The 18,850-nt window shown below is 37.0% G+C and overlaps 1 protein-coding gene across 2 annotated transcripts in view; it reads left to right on the top strand.

Annotated features, from left to right (window-relative positions):
- Positions 1 to 18,850, top strand: part of ANLN (anillin, actin binding protein) — a 48,855-nt gene that overhangs the window by 21,355 nt on the left and 8,650 nt on the right. The window contains exons 8-21 of one of the 2 annotated variants that reach the window (XM_057304364.1): positions 621 to 747; positions 3,829 to 3,939; positions 4,553 to 4,761; positions 5,451 to 5,596; positions 7,472 to 7,619; positions 8,273 to 8,408; positions 9,024 to 9,206; positions 10,698 to 10,824; positions 11,487 to 11,535; positions 11,629 to 11,685; positions 12,134 to 12,172; positions 12,439 to 12,460; positions 13,357 to 13,469; positions 18,624 to 18,710. In XM_057304364.1, the coding sequence (XP_057160347.1) occupies positions 621 to 747; positions 3,829 to 3,939; positions 4,553 to 4,761; positions 5,451 to 5,596; positions 7,472 to 7,619; positions 8,273 to 8,408; positions 9,024 to 9,206; positions 10,698 to 10,824; positions 11,487 to 11,535; positions 11,629 to 11,685; positions 12,134 to 12,172; positions 12,439 to 12,460; positions 13,357 to 13,469; positions 18,624 to 18,710 (1,554 nt within the window). Of the gene's footprint in view, positions 1 to 620; positions 748 to 3,828; positions 3,940 to 4,552; positions 4,774 to 5,450; positions 5,597 to 7,471; positions 7,620 to 8,272; positions 8,409 to 9,023; positions 9,207 to 10,697; positions 10,825 to 11,486; positions 11,536 to 11,628; positions 11,686 to 12,133; positions 12,173 to 12,438; positions 12,461 to 13,356; positions 13,470 to 18,623; positions 18,711 to 18,850 lie in introns of both variants that reach the window. The other variant, XM_026509284.4, reaches the window with a different exon arrangement.

An 18,850-nucleotide genomic window follows, 5' to 3' on the forward strand; every position in this document is an offset into this window, starting at 1 on the left:
TGCTTAGAAAGGTGACTGGCGCGTATTAGGCTCTATTAAGCATTAGTTGCTGTTATTCTTACTCCTATTTGATTATTTCTACTATTGCTTTAATCATAAAGCCTTTTCAAGAACGAACAATGAATGTTTCTCTTCCATGGCCTTGCAAATGATTAATAAAGACTCAGATGAGGGATTTTTTTTCTTTCCTCTTTTTCCCACATTCTGTTTTTGTTCTTTGTTTTCTTTGCCTTTTACCCACTGAGTAAATGTTAAGGGGAATGTTGATGTAGGAACTGTCAGTAGATTTTATAGGTGTGGGATGAGATAAGCGGCCTAGGGGAATTGCTTTTCTCTGTGTGTGGCTTTCACTTTAATCGGTTTATCTAAAACTCTGATGCTGCTGCGAATTTTCCTTCTTGCCTCCTAGTCTCTTAAGGTACGTCCTGGGAATTGCCGAGAATACTGAACCAGCGAGCGCTTCTGGTGTTCTAAACATGGCTGGGACCTTTCTCATACATTATTTTGTTCTGAGCAAGCCTATATAGAATAATGGCTCGTGTTTGTTTCATTTAATAACACGTAAAAAGAAAAAAAAATCTATAGTTTTGAGAAATAACATAGTCATTTGCTTTTTGTAGGAAATTCACTGTCAGAACACTCCCCTCAAAAAACATCCAGCTGTTTCAAAGACCCCATCGCTTCCAGTATCAGAAAAGGTGACAGAAAATCAGACACCAGGAAAACCTTCTCGCACAGAACCTACAGGTCAGCATTTTCTACTTCTGCTCCACTTAAATGTAGCTTTCCGTCTACCATAGTTTTGGAAATTGCATCGGAAAGCCCAGAAATACTGCTTTAATGTAAAAAGATAGATTAATTTCTTTATTGCTGCTCATTCTTTCATTTCTAGCCATGCAATATGCTTCTTCCTTTGCTCTCTTTCCGGACTCAGAACTCATGCTCTTATGGGAGGATAAATTACTACAGCTTTTTTTTTTTTTTTTCCTGAGAAAGATGCAGTCAGATCTGTTGAATTGTAGAGTGTGCGTGCTCCTTAATTTAGCTTCTCTACAAGTGTTTCTATAAATTGAATTCTTAAACCTAGTGTGCAAAGAGGTATAAACAAAGAGATGACTTGCGGCTCTGTTTGTAATAGTAATAAGGTGTAATTAATGTCCATCGGTAGAAAACTGTTTCAATAAATGGTGCTAAATCCATGTCCCCAAATATTATGTAGCTGCTCAAAACAGTAAGATAGCTTTGTATGGAATGACATTTAATAGATCATAGACAAACTTTTTGTTTTTTAAAATTATGGTAAAAAACACATTACTAAAATTTACCATCTTAACAATTTTTAAGTGCACAGTTCGGTAGTGTTAAGTACATTCACATCGTTGTGGAACAGATCTCTAGAACTTATTCATCTTTAGAACTGAAACTATATACATCGAGCAACAACTCCCCATTTCCTCCTCTCCTCAGCCCCTGGTACCCACCATTCTACTTTCTGTTTCTATGAATTTGCCTACTTTAGAAACCTCAAATAAGTGTAATCATATAGTATTTATCTTTTTGTAACTAGCTTTTTTTTTTTTTTAAGATTTATTTATTTTAGAGAAACCTGGAGTGCAGGGGGGAGGGGCAGAGAGAGAGGGGGAGAGAAACTTTTGCAGACTCTGCGCTGAGCATGGAGCCCAACACGAGGCTCTGTCCCATGACCCTGAGATCACAGGCTGAGCGGAAACCAAGAGTTGGACACTTAACTGACTGCGCCACCCAAGCACCCCTGTAACTAGCTCATTTAGCGTAATGTCCTCAAGGTTCATCCATGTCCTAGCATGTGACAGGAATTCCTTCCTTTTTAAGGCCGAATAATACTCCATCCTGTATATATACATTTGTTTAGCCACTGTCTATCAATGGACATTTTGGTTGCTTCTCTTAGTTATTGTGAGTAGTGCTGCTAAGGACATGGGTATGCAAGTATCTCTTTGAGACCCGGCTTTCAATTCTTGGTATATCCCCAGTAGATCCATATAGTGGATCTATTTTAAATTTTGAGGAACCATTATACTATTTTCTGTAGCAGTCACACCATTTTACAATCTCACCAACACAGCACAGGGGTTCTAGTTTTTCCACATCCTTGCCAACACTTGTTATTTTCTGTTGTTTTGACAGTAGCCCTCCTTAGGGGTGTGAGGTGATAGCTCATTGTGATTTTGATTTTTTGTTTCACAGTTAGTCATGCTGAGCATCTTTTCATATGCTTGTTGGCTGTTTGTATATCATCTTTGGAGAAATGTCTGTTCAAGTCCTTTACCCATTTTCTAATCTGGGTATTTTATTTTTGTTGTTGAGTTATAGGAGTTCTTCATACATTCTGAATATTAACCTCTTATCACATAAACAATTTACAAATATTTCCCATTTTGTAGGTTGTCTTTGTAATTCTGTTGAATATATCCTTTGATGCATAAAAGTTTTTAAGTTTGATGTCATCCCATTTGTCTATTTGTGCTTTTGTGCCTGTGCTTTTGATGTCACACCCAAGAAATTGCAAAATCCGTTGTCTTGAAGCTTTTCCTCCATGTTTTCTTCTAGGACTTTTATAGTTTGGAGTCTTACATTTGGGTCTTTAATCCATTGTGAGTTAATTTTTGTATATGGTGTCTGATAAAGGTCCAGCCTCATTTTCTACATGTGAATATCCAGTTTTCCCAACATCATTTGTTGAAGAGACTTCCTTTCCCCACCAAATCATCTTGGCAGCCTTGTCAAAGACCATTTGACAAATATGTGAGGTTTTGTTTTGCGGCTCTCTATTCTGTCTATTCCATTGGTCTGTGTATCTGTGTTTGTGCCATACTGTTTTGATTACTGTAGCTTTTTAATATATTCTGAAATCAGGAGATGTCAGTCTTCTCATTTTGTTTTTTTACAAAATTATTTTGGATGTTCAAGGTTCCTTGAAGCTCTATATGAGTTTTAGGATGGACTTTTCTGCTTCTCCAAAAAATGCTCTTGATAAGAATGCATTGAATCTGTAGATTGCTTTGGGTAGTATTGACATCTTGACAATATTAAGTCTTCCAATTCATGAACATGGGATGTCTTTCCAGCTATTTCTATCTTATTTAATATCTTTCAGCAGTGTTTTGTAGCTTTCAGCATACAAGTCGATCACCTCCTTGGTTAGGTTTATTCCTAAATATTTTACTTTTTTTTTTTTTCCTAAGTATTTCATTCTATGAACAGAGGTAATTTTACTTCTTTTCAAATCTGGATGCTTTTTATTTATTTTTCTTGCCTATTGCTCTGACTAGGACTTCCAAAGCTATGCTGAATAGAGGTGGTGAGAGTGGCCATCCTTGTCTTTTTTCTGATCTTAGAGGAAAAACTTTCAGTCTTTCACCACTGAGTATCATGTTAGCCATTGGCTTTTCCTGTGTGGCCTTTATTATGTTGAGGTAGTTTCCTTCTGTTGCTAGTTTGTGAAGTGTTTTTATTGACACTTTTTTTTTAAGTGAAAAACAAAATGCAGAACAGCATGCATAGTATGATTACCTTCTGATAAAACAAAAGGATGTACACATTTGCATACATAGGGGCAAGACTGGAAGAATAAACAATAACCTGGTAATATTGGTGTCCCCTTTCTCTTTGGGGAGGAAGAGAGCATTGGGAACATGAAGAGAGGACAGTTGTCTTGGGATTCTCTATCCATTTCTAGATGAGAAATGCATAGTTTGATAATAAGAAAAAATACATAAGGTTCCTTAACTGAAAAATTCTAGGTTCTTAACATATATTAATATGATTTTTCTTACAATTTTTTTTTAGGTTTCACTGAATGTGAAATGACGAAGTCTAGCCCTTTGAAAATCACATTGTTTTTAGAAGAGGATAAGTCTTTAAAAGTAACATCAGACCCAAAGGTCGAGCAGCAGACTGGTTGGTTTTTATGCTTTATTTCCTATTAATATATTGGTAGAGCACATATTCAAATATATAGTGTCCTGTATTTCAAAATGTCTTGTGATTTTGTAATATCCTTTCTCTCTCGCTCTAACTAGGAAATACTCTAGCTCCCACAAAGAGACAGCACTGTTACGTTATCTTTAGGTCACAGACCCCTGTGAAAATGTGATGAAGGCTATCACTCACTTCCACAGGGAAAGGAAATGTGCTGTCCTCCTTCCACCCTCTTTATATAGTCTTAGAGGAATTAGTGGTTCTTGAAGATTATTTGGGAACCCTGCCCTAAGTGATATTAATATTTCCCTATTATTCACTGCCACGTGAAAGGGAACTCCCCAAAAATAGAAAAAGATTTACTTGAAATAACATTTTTTGTAAGTCTGAAGCTTTGGGCTATTATCTTGTCGTTTGCATTCTTCCTTAATATTCTTTCTTAAACCCAAAGCATTGAATTGGCTTTTGACAGTTCCAACCTGTATTGCTTTGCTGTTTGTTTAGTAAACACGTGAACATGAGGTCTGCTCTGCTATCCCTTTAATCTGTAAAGGTCTGAGTCACAGAATCCACCTACTGAAATCTTTTCCAGAAGTGGTACGTGAGACTGAGATGAGTGTGGATGATGATGACGATATCAATAGCTCAAAAGTAATTAACGACATCTTCAGTGATGTCCTGGTGGAAGGTGAGCTAGATGTGGAAAAGAGCGAAGAGGAGATGGACCAAGAGGAACAGGAAGATGCATTGAATATCTCCTCGATGTCTTTACTTGCTCCATTAGCACAGACAGTTGGTGTGGTAAGTCCAGAGGTAAGGAGAGACTAGATGTCACCAGGCCCGGGACACAAAGAAACAGTTATAATGGGATCCCCTTTTAGTTGGTACATGGGGATTTGGCCCTCCATAGCCAGAGGCTTTCTGGAACTCTGATGTCAGTTCTCTTAAAACAGAGCTTAAAAGGCTTCCATGGTTTCCTTCGACCTTAGATAAAACCCAAACTGTGACATGGTTTAAAAGGCCAGACATGTGGGCTCAAATCCTGGCTCTGGCATTGATGTTTATTGACCGAGTTTTTTAACCTCTTTACCACTTTTTCCTCACCTGTTAAACGAGGTTAAAACTAGTGTGGGTTTATGTGAATATTACATCATTAGTATATTAGTATTTAGCACCATTGAACTAACATTTACTAGGAGCTGACTATTGTTATTAGCTATCACCCTAAACTGAATAGCTACAGCTTGGAAAATTGATTCAATTAGAAATATTTTTTAAGAGAGTTCAAATGTAGGTTTTAGCTGTCTTTGAACTTTTATTCATTTACTATTTAGGAACTTATTTTAGTTGGCCTTGTTTTTATGATGACTCAGTTGACTCATTGGATGTTTATTTCCTAACAATAGAGAATTTATTCGATTCCTCGGAATTATCATTTAGAATCCCTGTCACCCATAGAATCTACTAACACCTGATGTGCTTCACTGCAGAGTTTAGTTTCCTCACCTAGATTGGAATTGAAAGACGCCAGTGTAAGTGATGAAAGTCCAAAGCCGGGAAAATTCCAGAGAACCCGTGTCCCTCGAGCTGAGTCAGGTGATAGTATTGGTTCTGAAGATCGTGATCTTCTTTATAGGTAAGAATGTTTTCAGAAGGCATTCACTTAACTAAGACTCATGGTTTAGATGTAGCAAGTCGCGTTACAATTTATACTTTTTTTTCAATATTTTTTTTATTATGTTAGTCACCGTACAGTACATCCCTAGTTTTTGACGTAAAGTTCCAGGATATATATATCCTTGTATAACACCCAGTGCACTATGCAATATGTGCCCTCCTTAATACGCATCACCAGCCTATCCCAGTCCCCCACCCCCCTCCCCTCTGAAGCCCTCAGTTTGTTTCCCAGAGTCCACAGTCTCTCATGCTTCATTTCCCCCTTCTGTTTACCCCCCCTTTCTTCTTCCCTTTCTTCTCCTACCGATCTTCCTATTTCTTATGTTCCATAAATGAGTGAAACCAAATGATAATTGTCTTTCTCTGCTTGACTTATTTTGCTTAGCAGTATCTCCTCTAGTCCCGTCCATGTTGCAGCAAATGTTGAGAAATCGTTCTTTTTGATGGCTGAGTAATATTCCGTTGTATATATGGACCACATCTTCTTAATCCAGTCATCTGTTGAAGGGCATCTCGGCTCCTTCCACGATTTAGCTATTGTGGACAATGCTGCTATGAACATTGGGGTGCATATGGCCCTTCTCTTCACTACGTCTGTATCTTTGGGGTAAATACCCAGTAGTGCAATGGCTGGATCATAGGGTAGCCCTATTTTTAACTTTATGAGGGACTGCCACACTGTTTTCCAAAGTGGCTGTACCAACTTAGTGCATTCCCACCAACAGTGTAAGAGGGTTCCCCTTTCTCCACATCCTCTCCAGCAATTGTTGTTTCCTGCCTTGTCAATTTTTGCCATTCTAACTGGCGTAAAGTGGTATGTCAATGTGGTTTTGATTTGAATTTCCCTGATGGCTAATGATTTTGAACATTTTTTCATGTGTCTGTTAGCTATTTGTATGCCTTCATTGGAAAAGTGTTCATATCTTCTGCCCATTTTTTGATTTGTTTATTTGTTTCTTGTGTATTGAGTTTGAGAAGTTTTTTGTAGATCTTGGATACCAGTCTTTTATTATCTGTAGCATCATTTGCAAATATATTCTCCCATTCCATGGGCTGCCTCTTAGTTTCTTTGACTGTTTCCTTGGCTGTGCAGAAGCTTTTTATCTTGATGAAGTCCCACAAGTTCATTTTATCTTTTGTTTCTCTTGCCTTTGGAGATGTGTCATGAAAAAAGTTGCTGTGGCCGATGTCGTAGAGGTTGCTGCCTATGTTCTCCTCTAGGATTTTGATGGATTCCTGTCTCACATCGAGGCCTTTCATCCATTTGGAGTTTATCTTTGTGTATGGTGTGAGAGAGTGGTCAAGTTTCATTCTTTTGCATATAGCCGTCCAATTTTCCCAGCACCATTTATTGAAGAGACTGTCTTTTTTCCACCAGCTGTTTTTTCCTGCTTTGTCAAAGATTAGTTGCCCAGAGAGCCGAGGGTCCATTTCTGGGTTCTCTATTCTGTTCCATTGGTCTATGTGTCTGTTTTTGTGCCAGTACCATGCTGTCTTTGTGATCACAGCTTTGTAGTACAGCTCGAAATCCGGCATTGTGATGCCCCCAGGTTTGTTTTTCCTTTTCAACAGTTCCTTGGCGATTTGGGGCCTTTTCTGGTTTCACACAAATTTAAGGGCTGTTTGTTCCAGTTCTTTGAAAAATGTCATTGGTATTTTATACTTATTGGCAATTTATACTTATAATGTTCTTCATAATTCACCTGTAAAACTTTGCAATGACTTTTGTCAGCCTCTCTTTTACCAAATGGCATTTTCCATTCCACATGTTCAATAAAAGAGAGCGCTCAATGTGTTGCTGGATTTCTAATGGAGTATACCTTATTTCTTGAAGCATTGATGCATACAGATCTCAAAGATTCAAAGAAACAGAACGTCCTTCAATAAAGCAGGTGATTGTTCGGAAGGAAGATGTTACTTCAAAGTTAGATGAGAAAAAGAATGCCTTTCCTGGTCAAGTTAATATCAAACAGAAGATGCAGGTATGTACTTCGGTGGAAAGGAGATTTGGAATGTCTGCTGCACATTCCTTAAGGACAAGGGCCCAGCCTGTTCATCTCTACACCCCGAGTGACTGGAGCATTGGCTGAGACATGAGGGCTCAGTAAATTGCTCTTGAATTCAGTGTAACTTCAGAAAGGAAGGTCTTTGCTGGAAACGTTGGAAGCTTATTTGATATTTCCGAAATATTTAAACATGTTTGTCATAAATATCCTTAAAGTAGAACTATAAATGGGATGGTGGTGAAGTGTGAAATTTATTTCGCTCTTATAGGTTATTTTACGCTAAGGAAGGCATTTTCAAAAGTATAACATACATGTAATTTAAATAAAATGAATCAGATAATTTCTAAATCTTTACTACTTTGTTGAACATAGCCCCAATTATAATTTTAATAAGTACAAGTGGAAAGTCTTTTCATAAGAAAGAATGTTTACAGTGTAATTATTACAGCATGTTGAATGTTTTTGGTGCAGAGTGTAGATACCTGAATGGTGAAACAGTAACATTTTGACTTTACTCTCTGGATATTTTGGAAATTATCCAGTAGGCTTGGTAAGAACTGAAGTTTAAATAAAGTAAAAATGGCGATTAAAAATGTGAGTTTTTTTCCTCCTTTTGTTGGTTTCCCTAGGAACTCAATAATGAAATAAATTTGCAGCAGACAGTAATCTATCAAGCTAGCCAGGCTCTTAACTGTTGTGTTGATGAAGATCACGGAAAAGGGTCACTAGAGGAAGCTGAAGCGGAAAGACTTCTCCTCATTGCAAGTACGTGGGATACACTTGAAACAATTCCAACAGAGTTTCAAACCAGGAAAGACTCATTTTGTCTAGGATAGTTAGACATCTCTATTTTAAAGAAAGGGCTTTTTCTATTTCTGTTGATCTATGTTTCTGTTTGTTCTTATAACATTTGTGAATACTCTGCACGTAAAATAAAATGTAGTTTGCAGGAAAGGTAAAAGGAATGGAAATGCATTTGAAGAAATGTAGTTGTGAAGAGTATGCCAAAAATGAATATACGAATATGTTTATATGTGTGCGTGTATTCGTATGCACACACTCTGTTTCTGCACCTAGCTATCTGCACGTAGCTGAAACAGTATGTGAAGTTTGTTGTGTATGTGTAGTGACGGATGACAGGGCCTGTTAGCGTGGAGAGATTATACCACATGAGAAAACTGGCAAAAAGTTCAAGCACTAAATTATAAGCACGCTGTAAACAGATGAGTAGTCAGGGTTTTGCCCAACTAGCTACCAGCTGCTTGTATAAAGAAGCACTGGTCTTAAGTACATTTGCCACATCAGTGCACTTTCTTGAATTGGTCTCATGTAGAAACAGCTGCAGTTTTCATATTTGTGACATTGCATATTTTTGCATAGCTGAGAAGAGAGCACTTTTGATTGATGAGTTGAATAAATTGAAGAATGAAGGGCCTCAGAGGAAGAATAAGACTGCTCCCATTGCCGCAAGTGAATTTGTCCCATCCAAAGGATCAGTTACTTTGTCAGAAATCCGCTTGCCTCTAAAAGCAGATTTTGTCTGCGGTACGGTTCAGAAACCAGGTATGGTGATTTTTATTTGCATCACTTCTAGATCCTGTGTTAAATTATGAACCTTACCTAGATAGGAATTATGCAAATGGGAGCAAATAGAGCATGCAGAAGGATGCGCAGCTTGTATCTTGGCCCCTTAGTTCCTTTAATGAAGATATATACATAAAAATAACCAAGGGGAAATTTCATATTTGGGGTTGCTGATCCACACGGTAATATACGTGGCTCTAACTGAAAGGAAGGTGAGTTAAACATAGTTTTTTTTTTTTTTTTTAGATGTTGTTTATTTGAGAGAGAGCAAGAGAGAACACAAGCTGGGGGAGGGGCGGAGAGAGAAGCAGACTCCCCGCTGAGCAGGGAGCCTGACGCCGGGCTCTATCCCGGGACCCTGGGATCATGACCTGAAGCAAAGGCAGACGCTTAACCAACTGAGCCACCCGGGTGCCCCTAAACATAGTTTTGAGCATAAAATACTTTCCTAAGATGAGATATCTTGAGACAGCAGATCATTCCACTTTCATTATTTAATTTTATTGTGGAAAGTATTGGGAAATTGAAGAGAATCTACATTACTTACTCTTTTCTGTTTAAAATTCATCCCCCAAATCTTGAATTATTGGTTGTAGAGGTGAAGATGACCACTACAGTGAAGATGATTCTATTGAAATTGTTATGCCTTTGTCACTCTAGATTGAATAAGTGAACTTTTCTAGTCTATGATAAATCATAGCAAAGTGGGCAAAGGAGAAACAGGGATCTGAAAACAGGGCAGGGTATTTATATAGAAGCTTAATAAAATCAAAGTTTCATTAAATTCTGGTGAAGTTCTTTTAACATTCTTTTATATTTTCATTTGCATGGACCATTCTTTTGGAGGAGAAGGAGGGCTAGACATAGGTGAGAAGTGAATATAAGGTATAGGGAAAATAAAGAATGGAGATGTTTAAAAGTTAGAGCGTTCTCGTAGGAACAAGGTAACGTAGGTTCTGATTGTTGTTTGATTTTGGTGTGGTCTGGAAGAAATCTATTGGTAATATAGTATGTACCTTGGGACGTGGGTATTTACTAACATAGTGAAGGAAACATTCTGTGTTTCTATTAGAATTTATCTCTGAGTAACTTTCACAGAAATATAGTATTTTAATCTCAGTTTTGAAATAATAAACCATAATTTCCCTTTTGAGGAATATACTGTTAGCTAAAGATTTAGGAATCAATAGGCAAAATTTCAAGTCAGCAGAAATTGAGGGATATGGAGTGACGTTATTTCAGTTCATTTAAATGACAGGGAGAGACCTTGGTGATGCTTATTGATGATGAATATGACTGTCTGCTTATGTACTTATTAGCTTTTTGTATCTGGAAAGTTGATTTTAGTAATTTTTAGATAAATTACTTTAATTAGTCACAGTATTACTTTTTCCTTTGGTCTTCCAGAATGCTGATTAGCCAAATCTGATTTTGCTTGTGCTTATTATGTAATGTGATTACTTTTTGCAGATGCAGCAAATTACTATTTCTTAATTATACTAAAAGCAGGAGCTGAAAATATGGTAGCCACACCATTAGCATGTACTTCAAATTCTCTTAATGGTGATGCTCTGACATTCACTACTACGTTTACTCTGTAAGTAAATTAGGCTCTTGACAGTTTAAACACATTTTTCTTTTAATAGAGAATACAGATAGAATGTATAGTCTTTGAAATGCAGTATCTACATTCTTATATGGACAAATAACTCCATTTCAATTTGTTGATTTAAATCTTTTACATGTTTCTGATATTTCTTTCATTGAATAGCACATTTCTTCCATGTGATTATAGGTATTTAATGTTTTGATATATATATAAAATATAAATATATATTACATACGTAACATAAAAATGTTTAAGGCCCAGATATGTTATGTAAATATATATTATATATATATAAAATCTGGACCTTAATTTCTTATATGTTTTACATCTTAAATGTACTTAATATTCCAACTCCCTGAAAAGATGTATTTAGTGTCACAAATTTATTGTGAAAACACAGAGTCAAAATCCAGTTAGAAAAAAAAGATCTTGTTGTAAAATACTGAAGAAAATATTTGACTTGTGTTAGAGGAAAAATAGACTGTTCATATCAATTTTTATATTCTTTAATGGTTTATAATAACTGCCTGTAGTTAAAAACACTGTGAATTCCTTTCCTCCCAGAATAATGCAACACTATCAGCGGCATCATTTTTAATGGCATTAAGTCTGTTTTCCTTACTGTTTTATTTAATGATTTATTTTTCCAGGCAAGATGTGTCTAATGACTTTGAAATAAATATTGAAGTTTACAGCTTGGTAAGCAGTGAAGCTTTCTGAAATAACCAATATTATGTTTTTCTTAGAAATATTAGCTCTTAATACCTAATTATGCTTTGGGTTTGTGTGTAGGTACAAAAGAAAGATCTCTCAGGCCCTGATAAGAAGAAAAAGGCATATAAGTCCAAGGTGAGAATGAAAAGCCCAGTAAAAGTACCATGATCAGAAACCATAGCTTTATCAGTTTTAATTGCTTCTACATTCATTTGACAACCAGCTTGTATAACCTGCTAAAACGTCTCCCAAGCCTTCCTCCCGCACTCTTGCCTGCCACGTCCTCGGTGAAGCAGGACTTAGGACTGACCTGCACACGAAAGCAGTAGCATCTGCAGGTTGACTTCCAGCTTTCCACATTTCCCAGGAAATGTGCTTTTCCTAAGTCATCATCTAGCAGAATTTTATCTTAGTTCTAATAAAAATTGGAATGACAGTATGGGGAAAGCCTTAATAGAGGACTCAAGTATAACGTATTCATATTTCAGGATTATTTTCTATGTGGGAGCATCTCAAGGTTGGTTAGTTTTAAGCTCTGAATCATAGTGTTTAGCAGGAAAGACACTGTTATCTTTTCTTCTAGGCGATTACCCCAAAGCGACTTCTTACATCTATAACCACTGTAAGTAAATTCTTGAAAAATTTAGCTCCCTTGAGAAATGTGCATCTTACACACAGGATTGTAAATTGGTTAGCCATTTCTAAACCCTTAGCACTGTAGAAATCTTTAAAATATACTACTGGGGAGGAAATCTCTGATATTTAAGTAGGGGAAAATACTGTTTTCTGAAATGTAGCCTTTGCAGTGTTAAAGAGTTTAATGTTTAATATTTAAATCTTTGTATCAAATAAAGAAAATAACTTATGCTTTTTTTTTTTTTTTTAAAGAAAAGCAGCCTTCATTCTTCAGGTGAGTGGATCATGAACTATTTCAAACAACAGAATAAGGAAATGAGCTAAGCAACAGCACACGTGCTCTATGCAAACAGGCATCTTGATGAGTGTTCACCTTCGTCTCCTTTGAGTAATATTTTCTGTGTGGTTTTTAGTAACATATAAGATTACTGGCCAGAATGGCATGCTGTCAGATGTCGTCACAGGCCGGCAGGCATCACGTCATTCCGGCTCTAGCAGGCAGTACCTGTGTGATACCCAGTCACCCGGCCACCGCTGCAGCCAGTGGCTTCACTCTTCACCCCAGCTCTGTCGGTTCTGTAGATTTGTTTTGTGCTTTCCACACTGTGGATGGACTTGACTTCTCTTAACTTTACTGATCATGACTGGCATTGTATCACGTCAGAGAAGCATCCTTCTAGTTCTCTGGAACCTGGGTGCCAGGAAGCCAGGAAAGGCATTCTCTAGAGTGGCTTTCAGCCTGAGTTTTCCAAAGGGGATTAGAATGGCGCTCCTTCCACTCGCCTCCTGTGGCTTCTGGTCTCTTCTTGGCACAAGAAGGTAACTAAGAAGAGCTTTGCAGAGACAGTCTTTGCTGCTATTCATGTCATCCTAGACTAGAGCAGTGAAGCCTTTTCACATCTCTTTTAGGAAAGCTGCTTTATGTATACATTCTTAAGTTCTGTGTCTTAAAAATACATCATCCCAAAGGAGTGATAAGGAATGTCGATGCTACCTCAGCTAAATTAAATATAAAGTTCTCAGCAGTTTTCTTTCATTCTTTAGAGATGGAGGAAAATGAGGCAGTTTCTCTGTGACAACTTAATTTCTTTCTTTTGGGCTGTGGTGAAGAATTGTTATTTACACTCACAGAAGTCACTCGGACCTAAACTTCATTTCCTTTCTCTACAGTCATGGCCAGTCCGGGCGGTCTCAATGCTGTGCGCACCAGCAACTTTGCCCTGGTTGGATCTTACACGCTGTCATTAGCTTCAGTAGGAAACACTAAATTTGCTCTGGACAAGGTACTCCCAATTTATGTATTTATTTACTTTTAGAAAAATTGGGTCAATGGAAATGCCCCAGCACTTTCAAGTATTTGAAATCTTCGGTTGAAAATGTATGCTCTTAGAATTGTACATTTTAACTAGGCATGGGTGTCCCTACATTTTTGATGTTGGAAATATTTCTCTCTTGTCTCTTAATAGTTAAATCTTCAAAGTAGTGTATGCTGATTTATTTTAAATGTTACTTCTGACTACAGGAGTATTATTACTTCTTGCATGTAGATGTTAAGCTTACAGTTTTAAACATGGTAACTTTTCCATTTGAACTGATATTTTGAAATGAATACTATAGTAGAGATTTAGTTTTGACAAGATAGGGAAGGATAGGTTACTTTCTTAGGAAAGTACTCATGAATCGAAGGGATTTCTTTCCCATACTTTCCTCCCCAAATTAAAAGCTTCAAAGTTCACATCTGTGTTCTCTCACTATTGAGTGCTTTTTCACCATAATGTGGTATGACTTAACTTTTAATAGACAAGACCATTTAAAGAGTGAGAGAACTAGTGGCAAACTTTGGTCCTTGGGCTGACTCCTGTGGTGTAATACAGGGATATTTTTAAACATTTTAAGAGTTTTTCCTAGTCAGAATATGGAGGTGAGGAAGTATAAAAATTAGGAGGCCTGGTTTCTAGTATTGGCCTTGCTCGTAATTTCCTTTTTAACATTGAGCAAGGTCACTTCATTACTCTGGGATCTTGTTTTCCCAGTAGAGAATATTAGGTTGGATTAAAACAATCTACCTTTAAACTTCTATGAAACATTTTCCTTTTAGTTGATAGACAAAAAACAACCTTTGAAATTTTTTTTTTTTTTTTTTTAAAGATTTTTTATTTATTTATTCGACAGAGATAGAGACAGCCAGCGAGAGAGGGAACACAAGCAGGGGGAGTGGGAGAGGAAGAAGCAGGCTCATAGAGGAGGAGCCTGACGTGGGGCTCGAACCCGGAACGCCGGGATCACGCCCTGAGCCGAAGGCAGACGCTTTAACCGCTGTGCCACCCAGGCGCCCCAACCTTTGAAATTTTGATTATTGTTAATGCATAAATGTGTTTTAACATGCTAATTTAAAAGAATGTATATAACTTTTTATTTAGTAATTCGGCTAGTTTAACAAATTGAGTGATCTTGGGTCTTTTTTTTCTTTTTGTCCTTTATTTTGTTTGTTTTAGATAAATTATGATGTAAAAGAGCGAGAGCTACTGGGCTATATGTTCCAGGAAAAGGTTGCCATATTTTCTTTGCTTGAAACTAATGAGCTTAAATAATCAATCCTGACGTTTTGGGTCATATGTATTCGTTTCACTAACCACTCTCATGTGTTCTTGGTTATTTTAAATAATTAAAGACATGATGTACATTATTCTTTCTTTAGAATCTTGCAGATGGGCATCTTTTCCTTTACTCTTATAGTTCTTTAAAGCTTTTTTTTGATAGTCCTCTTCCTTTTTTTCATGCATGTTTGGTACTTGGGCTTTTCTTCTATATTCTTTTTTCACATTACAATTCCTTAAGATTCTATAGTCACTTGGACTTTGATTTTCCGGGTACTAAAATACCAAATTAATAACTAACACTAAAATGTATTCAGTGTGTTCAATTGTCTAAAACTAAAATGTCTTCAATATTGTTGACCTCCCCTATATTGAAAGAGCTACTGGTGATGTTTCAGATAAAACTGGTTTCAGCTGGCTAATAGATATATTGCTATGTAGATGATGCTTTGTGTAGTGATTTTGAAATTAAAATGCATTTAACACTAAAATTATACTAACTATAATCATGTTTTAGAAGGGTTTTTTTTTTTTTAGGATTTTTAATATCCTTGCAAAGATCAATTGCAAGCATTCTGTGGGTATATAGAAATTTACAAAATGCCAACTTCTACATGTGTAAGAGATTATTTTAGTCTTTAAAATCAAAGAGATTTTAATGATGTATGTTAAATATAGACTGGTCTTAAAATTGGGTGCCATTTTAATTCAAAATATCACACAAATTAATAAAAATCTGGTATTTCCATTCTCTTAATTTCTTTGAAATTAAAACTTAAATAGCCAACCACATGATTCAGTACAAAATCAAATCACTCAATTTAATCGGTTGTGTCTAATACTCTAAAGTCTCTTTCTGAATCAAATACAGTATATCAGATATAAAATTTGTCCCAAATGTGCTTTTTTGAGTGGCAGGAAGAAGCAAATATTTATTCTAATAGTTTATAGTTGATGTAGGAGAATATTTAAAATAGTTAAGTTAGATGTTAAGTTGGTGAGAAAAATGGAAGACCTTCTGTATAACCCTACTTAATTGACTTGGAGAAAATAGACAAGTCACCCATGTCCTCCCAGATACCAGTGATAGAAGGGAGTGTTTGCTTATTTTATTGGTGCTGTGACCAACAATACAACAGTCACAAAGGTTATCTCTGAGATCACCTTCAGAATGGAATTTCTATTGAAGTTTACCCAGACTGTTTGCTCTGTGGATTTAGGATACCACTGATAGCAATTGCTTTCCCATTTGAGGTTAAATCTGGCATCCTGCAATTTAAATTATGAATCTCAATGAGTCACAGGCTCTCAAATCCTTTCTTTGAACAGAGAGTCCAAAATAGCCGTAGATTTTATTACCCTTTCATGGATAAAGGGAGAAGGACATCTCACAGCCCATCTTTTGACTTAAAGAAACCTCATAGGTATTTAATACGCCCATTGGCTCAGTGTAATTATTAACAGTACCCCCTCTCTCAGAAATATTCCTCTGTACGAAAAATTACAGCCACCCTGGTTATAAGTTAGATTTTATAGCTCTTGACAATAATCTTAGAAGTGTGAATATCTTCAAAGACCCTTTTGTTAAACAGAAAACAGAATAGGATCATACATTTTCACACTGTTTCTACACTCAGCAGGGGTAGTGATATTGACCCTTTTGTGAATATTCTCAATTTACCTCATCAGGACAAGCTTCTGACCAAGAATACTGTCAGCTTTTCACAGCTGTAGAGTAAGAGTGAACATTTTCTTCTAGTGTTTATGAGATTCTTTTTACCAGCAGCATTCTCTGGGTTTAACGTGGAATTCTATTAATTAGCATTGAGAGCCTTAGGAACTTAAAACTGACAATATGGAAAAGAGCGAGGGAATTTATAACAAGAGGGATAATGAGGCACATGATGTTTTGATTGTACATTATGGAGGCCTTTTAAATTCGGAAAGTTAGATGTTTGTCTCATGGAATTAGTCTCTTGAAATCTACACTTGCTGGCCAAGATTTCCCCCTTTAACTTATCTTTATTGTGTTGGAGGACTGAGTTGTTGGAAACTAGCTTTACACCCAAAAGAAGTTTTTTCCACTCAAAAGTAACTTCTCTTAGGCTTTTCTGGGACCTTAGGACACATTTTGCTAAAAGATGCACAAAATAAATCGAGATAAAGCCCAGAGGCTCACAGACACAGTTCAGAGCTCTGGCGGCTTGATGCTGAGATGCTGCGTGTGGTCCCCAGGGAAAGAGCTGGGTGCCACTCTGGCTGTGTGGGGTGCACATTGCCTCCACGACAGCTAGCTGCAAAACCATGCTAAATGCTGTTTTTGCTTTTTGGCTTTTTTCGTAAAAGTGAAAATCCACTTCAGATTTCTTTCATTTAGCAAAAACAGGCACTAACGTAAGTCTGTTGTAAAAGTGAAGGGGGCAGGCTTTTGAAAATCCAGGGGTTACCTGTGTACCACATTTTCTTTCTGTATTTTTTTTTTTAGTAGAAAAACTAGGTATTTATTTGGCCAAACCGTATCCTTTTAGCAAACATTTGTTGAATGCCTGGATAGAAGTTGGCAGTAGGCTATGAGAACAAACACGAAAAAGACACGAAATTGTTCTCAGGAATCTGCTGTGCAAAGTGTGGGCTCTGGCTTCGGGCACAAAAGAGACCGTACACGGGGGAGTTTCAGGGCCTGGCAGACAGACCTCCCGCTTTGAGAAGAACAAGATCTGGGGGGCCTAGAGTAGTCCTCATACTCAGAAGTGGGGAGAAGGGATTCGGTACCGTATTGTCTGTGTCCATTCATCTGTTGAGGGACATGTAGGCGGTTTGCCCCACTTGCTGTTGGGAAGGATGCCGTGAACACCGGTGTGCGCGTAGTCCCTGAGAATCTGGTTTTAATTCTTTTGGATAAATACCTCGAAGTAAGATTGTTTGATTCTGTAGTAGTTCAATTTTTAATTTTTTGAGAAACCTCACTGAAAGGCATTCCATTGTGGTAAGGTCTAATTTATCTGTTTTGTTGTTCGTGTTGTTGCTCATGCCTCGGCGTCCTATCCGAGACACTCGCTGAATCCATGATCATGATTTACTCCTAGTTTTCTTCTAAGAATTTCATGGTTTTAGGTCATCGATCCATTTTAAGTTCGGTTTCGTGTATGATATGAGATAGGGAACCAACTTCGCTCTTGCGTGTAGGTATCCAGGGTCCCTAGCGTCATTTGAGTACAAGCGTGCTCTTTCCTCACTGAATGGCCTCGGCACCCCTGTTGAAAATAGCTGTATGGGTTTATTTCTGGGCTCTCAGTTCTGTTCCTTTGGTCTATAGATCTTCCTTATGCTCTTACCACCGTGTTTTGATGACTGTAGCTTTGGATTAAGTTTTGGAGTTGGGAAGTATGATTCCTCCAATTTTGTTCACGTCTGTTTTGCATATAAATACTGGGGACCTTTTGCAATTCCATATGAATTTGGAGATCAGCTTTTCCATTTCTGCAGCTGTTCTTTATTGCTGAGTATTAGTGTATTAATTTACCAGTGGAGTATATTCTGTTGATGGAAAATGGATAAGCACATGTAATCTCTTCTTAAATCTGTATTTTCTTTATCACATTAACTTGGGACTTAGGGTTCTGTTTTTATCAGACTCTACCTTGAATGAATTTATTCTTCAATAGCATTCGTTGCTAAGGAACCAGTGGCCTTTGGGGCCACCTGTTTTACATTCCAGCTTTAGAAAATACTGTGCTTTCAAGGCATAATCTCCTTTATTCATGATTTATACATGTTTTATCAAGAAAAAAATCATGCTTTGAAACTGTTTTGCAAATAACTTACGCTCTGTCTTTGCAGGTGCCCTTTTTATCTCCTTTGGAAGGTCATATTTATTTAAAAATAAAATGTCAAGTGAATTCAAGTGTTGAAGAAAGGGGTTTTCTAGTAAGTAACATCACTTAATCTATATTTTCCTTTTTCCATGTTGTGAAGTATAAACTTGGTTTCGTGTAGGAATGACAACCTACGTGATTACGTGATACATTGGTTCAGTAAAGATTTGTTGCCTCTCCACTCTATGCCAG

Source organism: Ursus arctos, unplaced genomic scaffold (assembly GCF_023065955.2).
Source record: "Ursus arctos isolate Adak ecotype North America unplaced genomic scaffold, UrsArc2.0 scaffold_3, whole genome shotgun sequence".
Lineage (NCBI taxonomy): Eukaryota > Metazoa > Chordata > Mammalia > Carnivora > Ursidae > Ursus > Ursus arctos.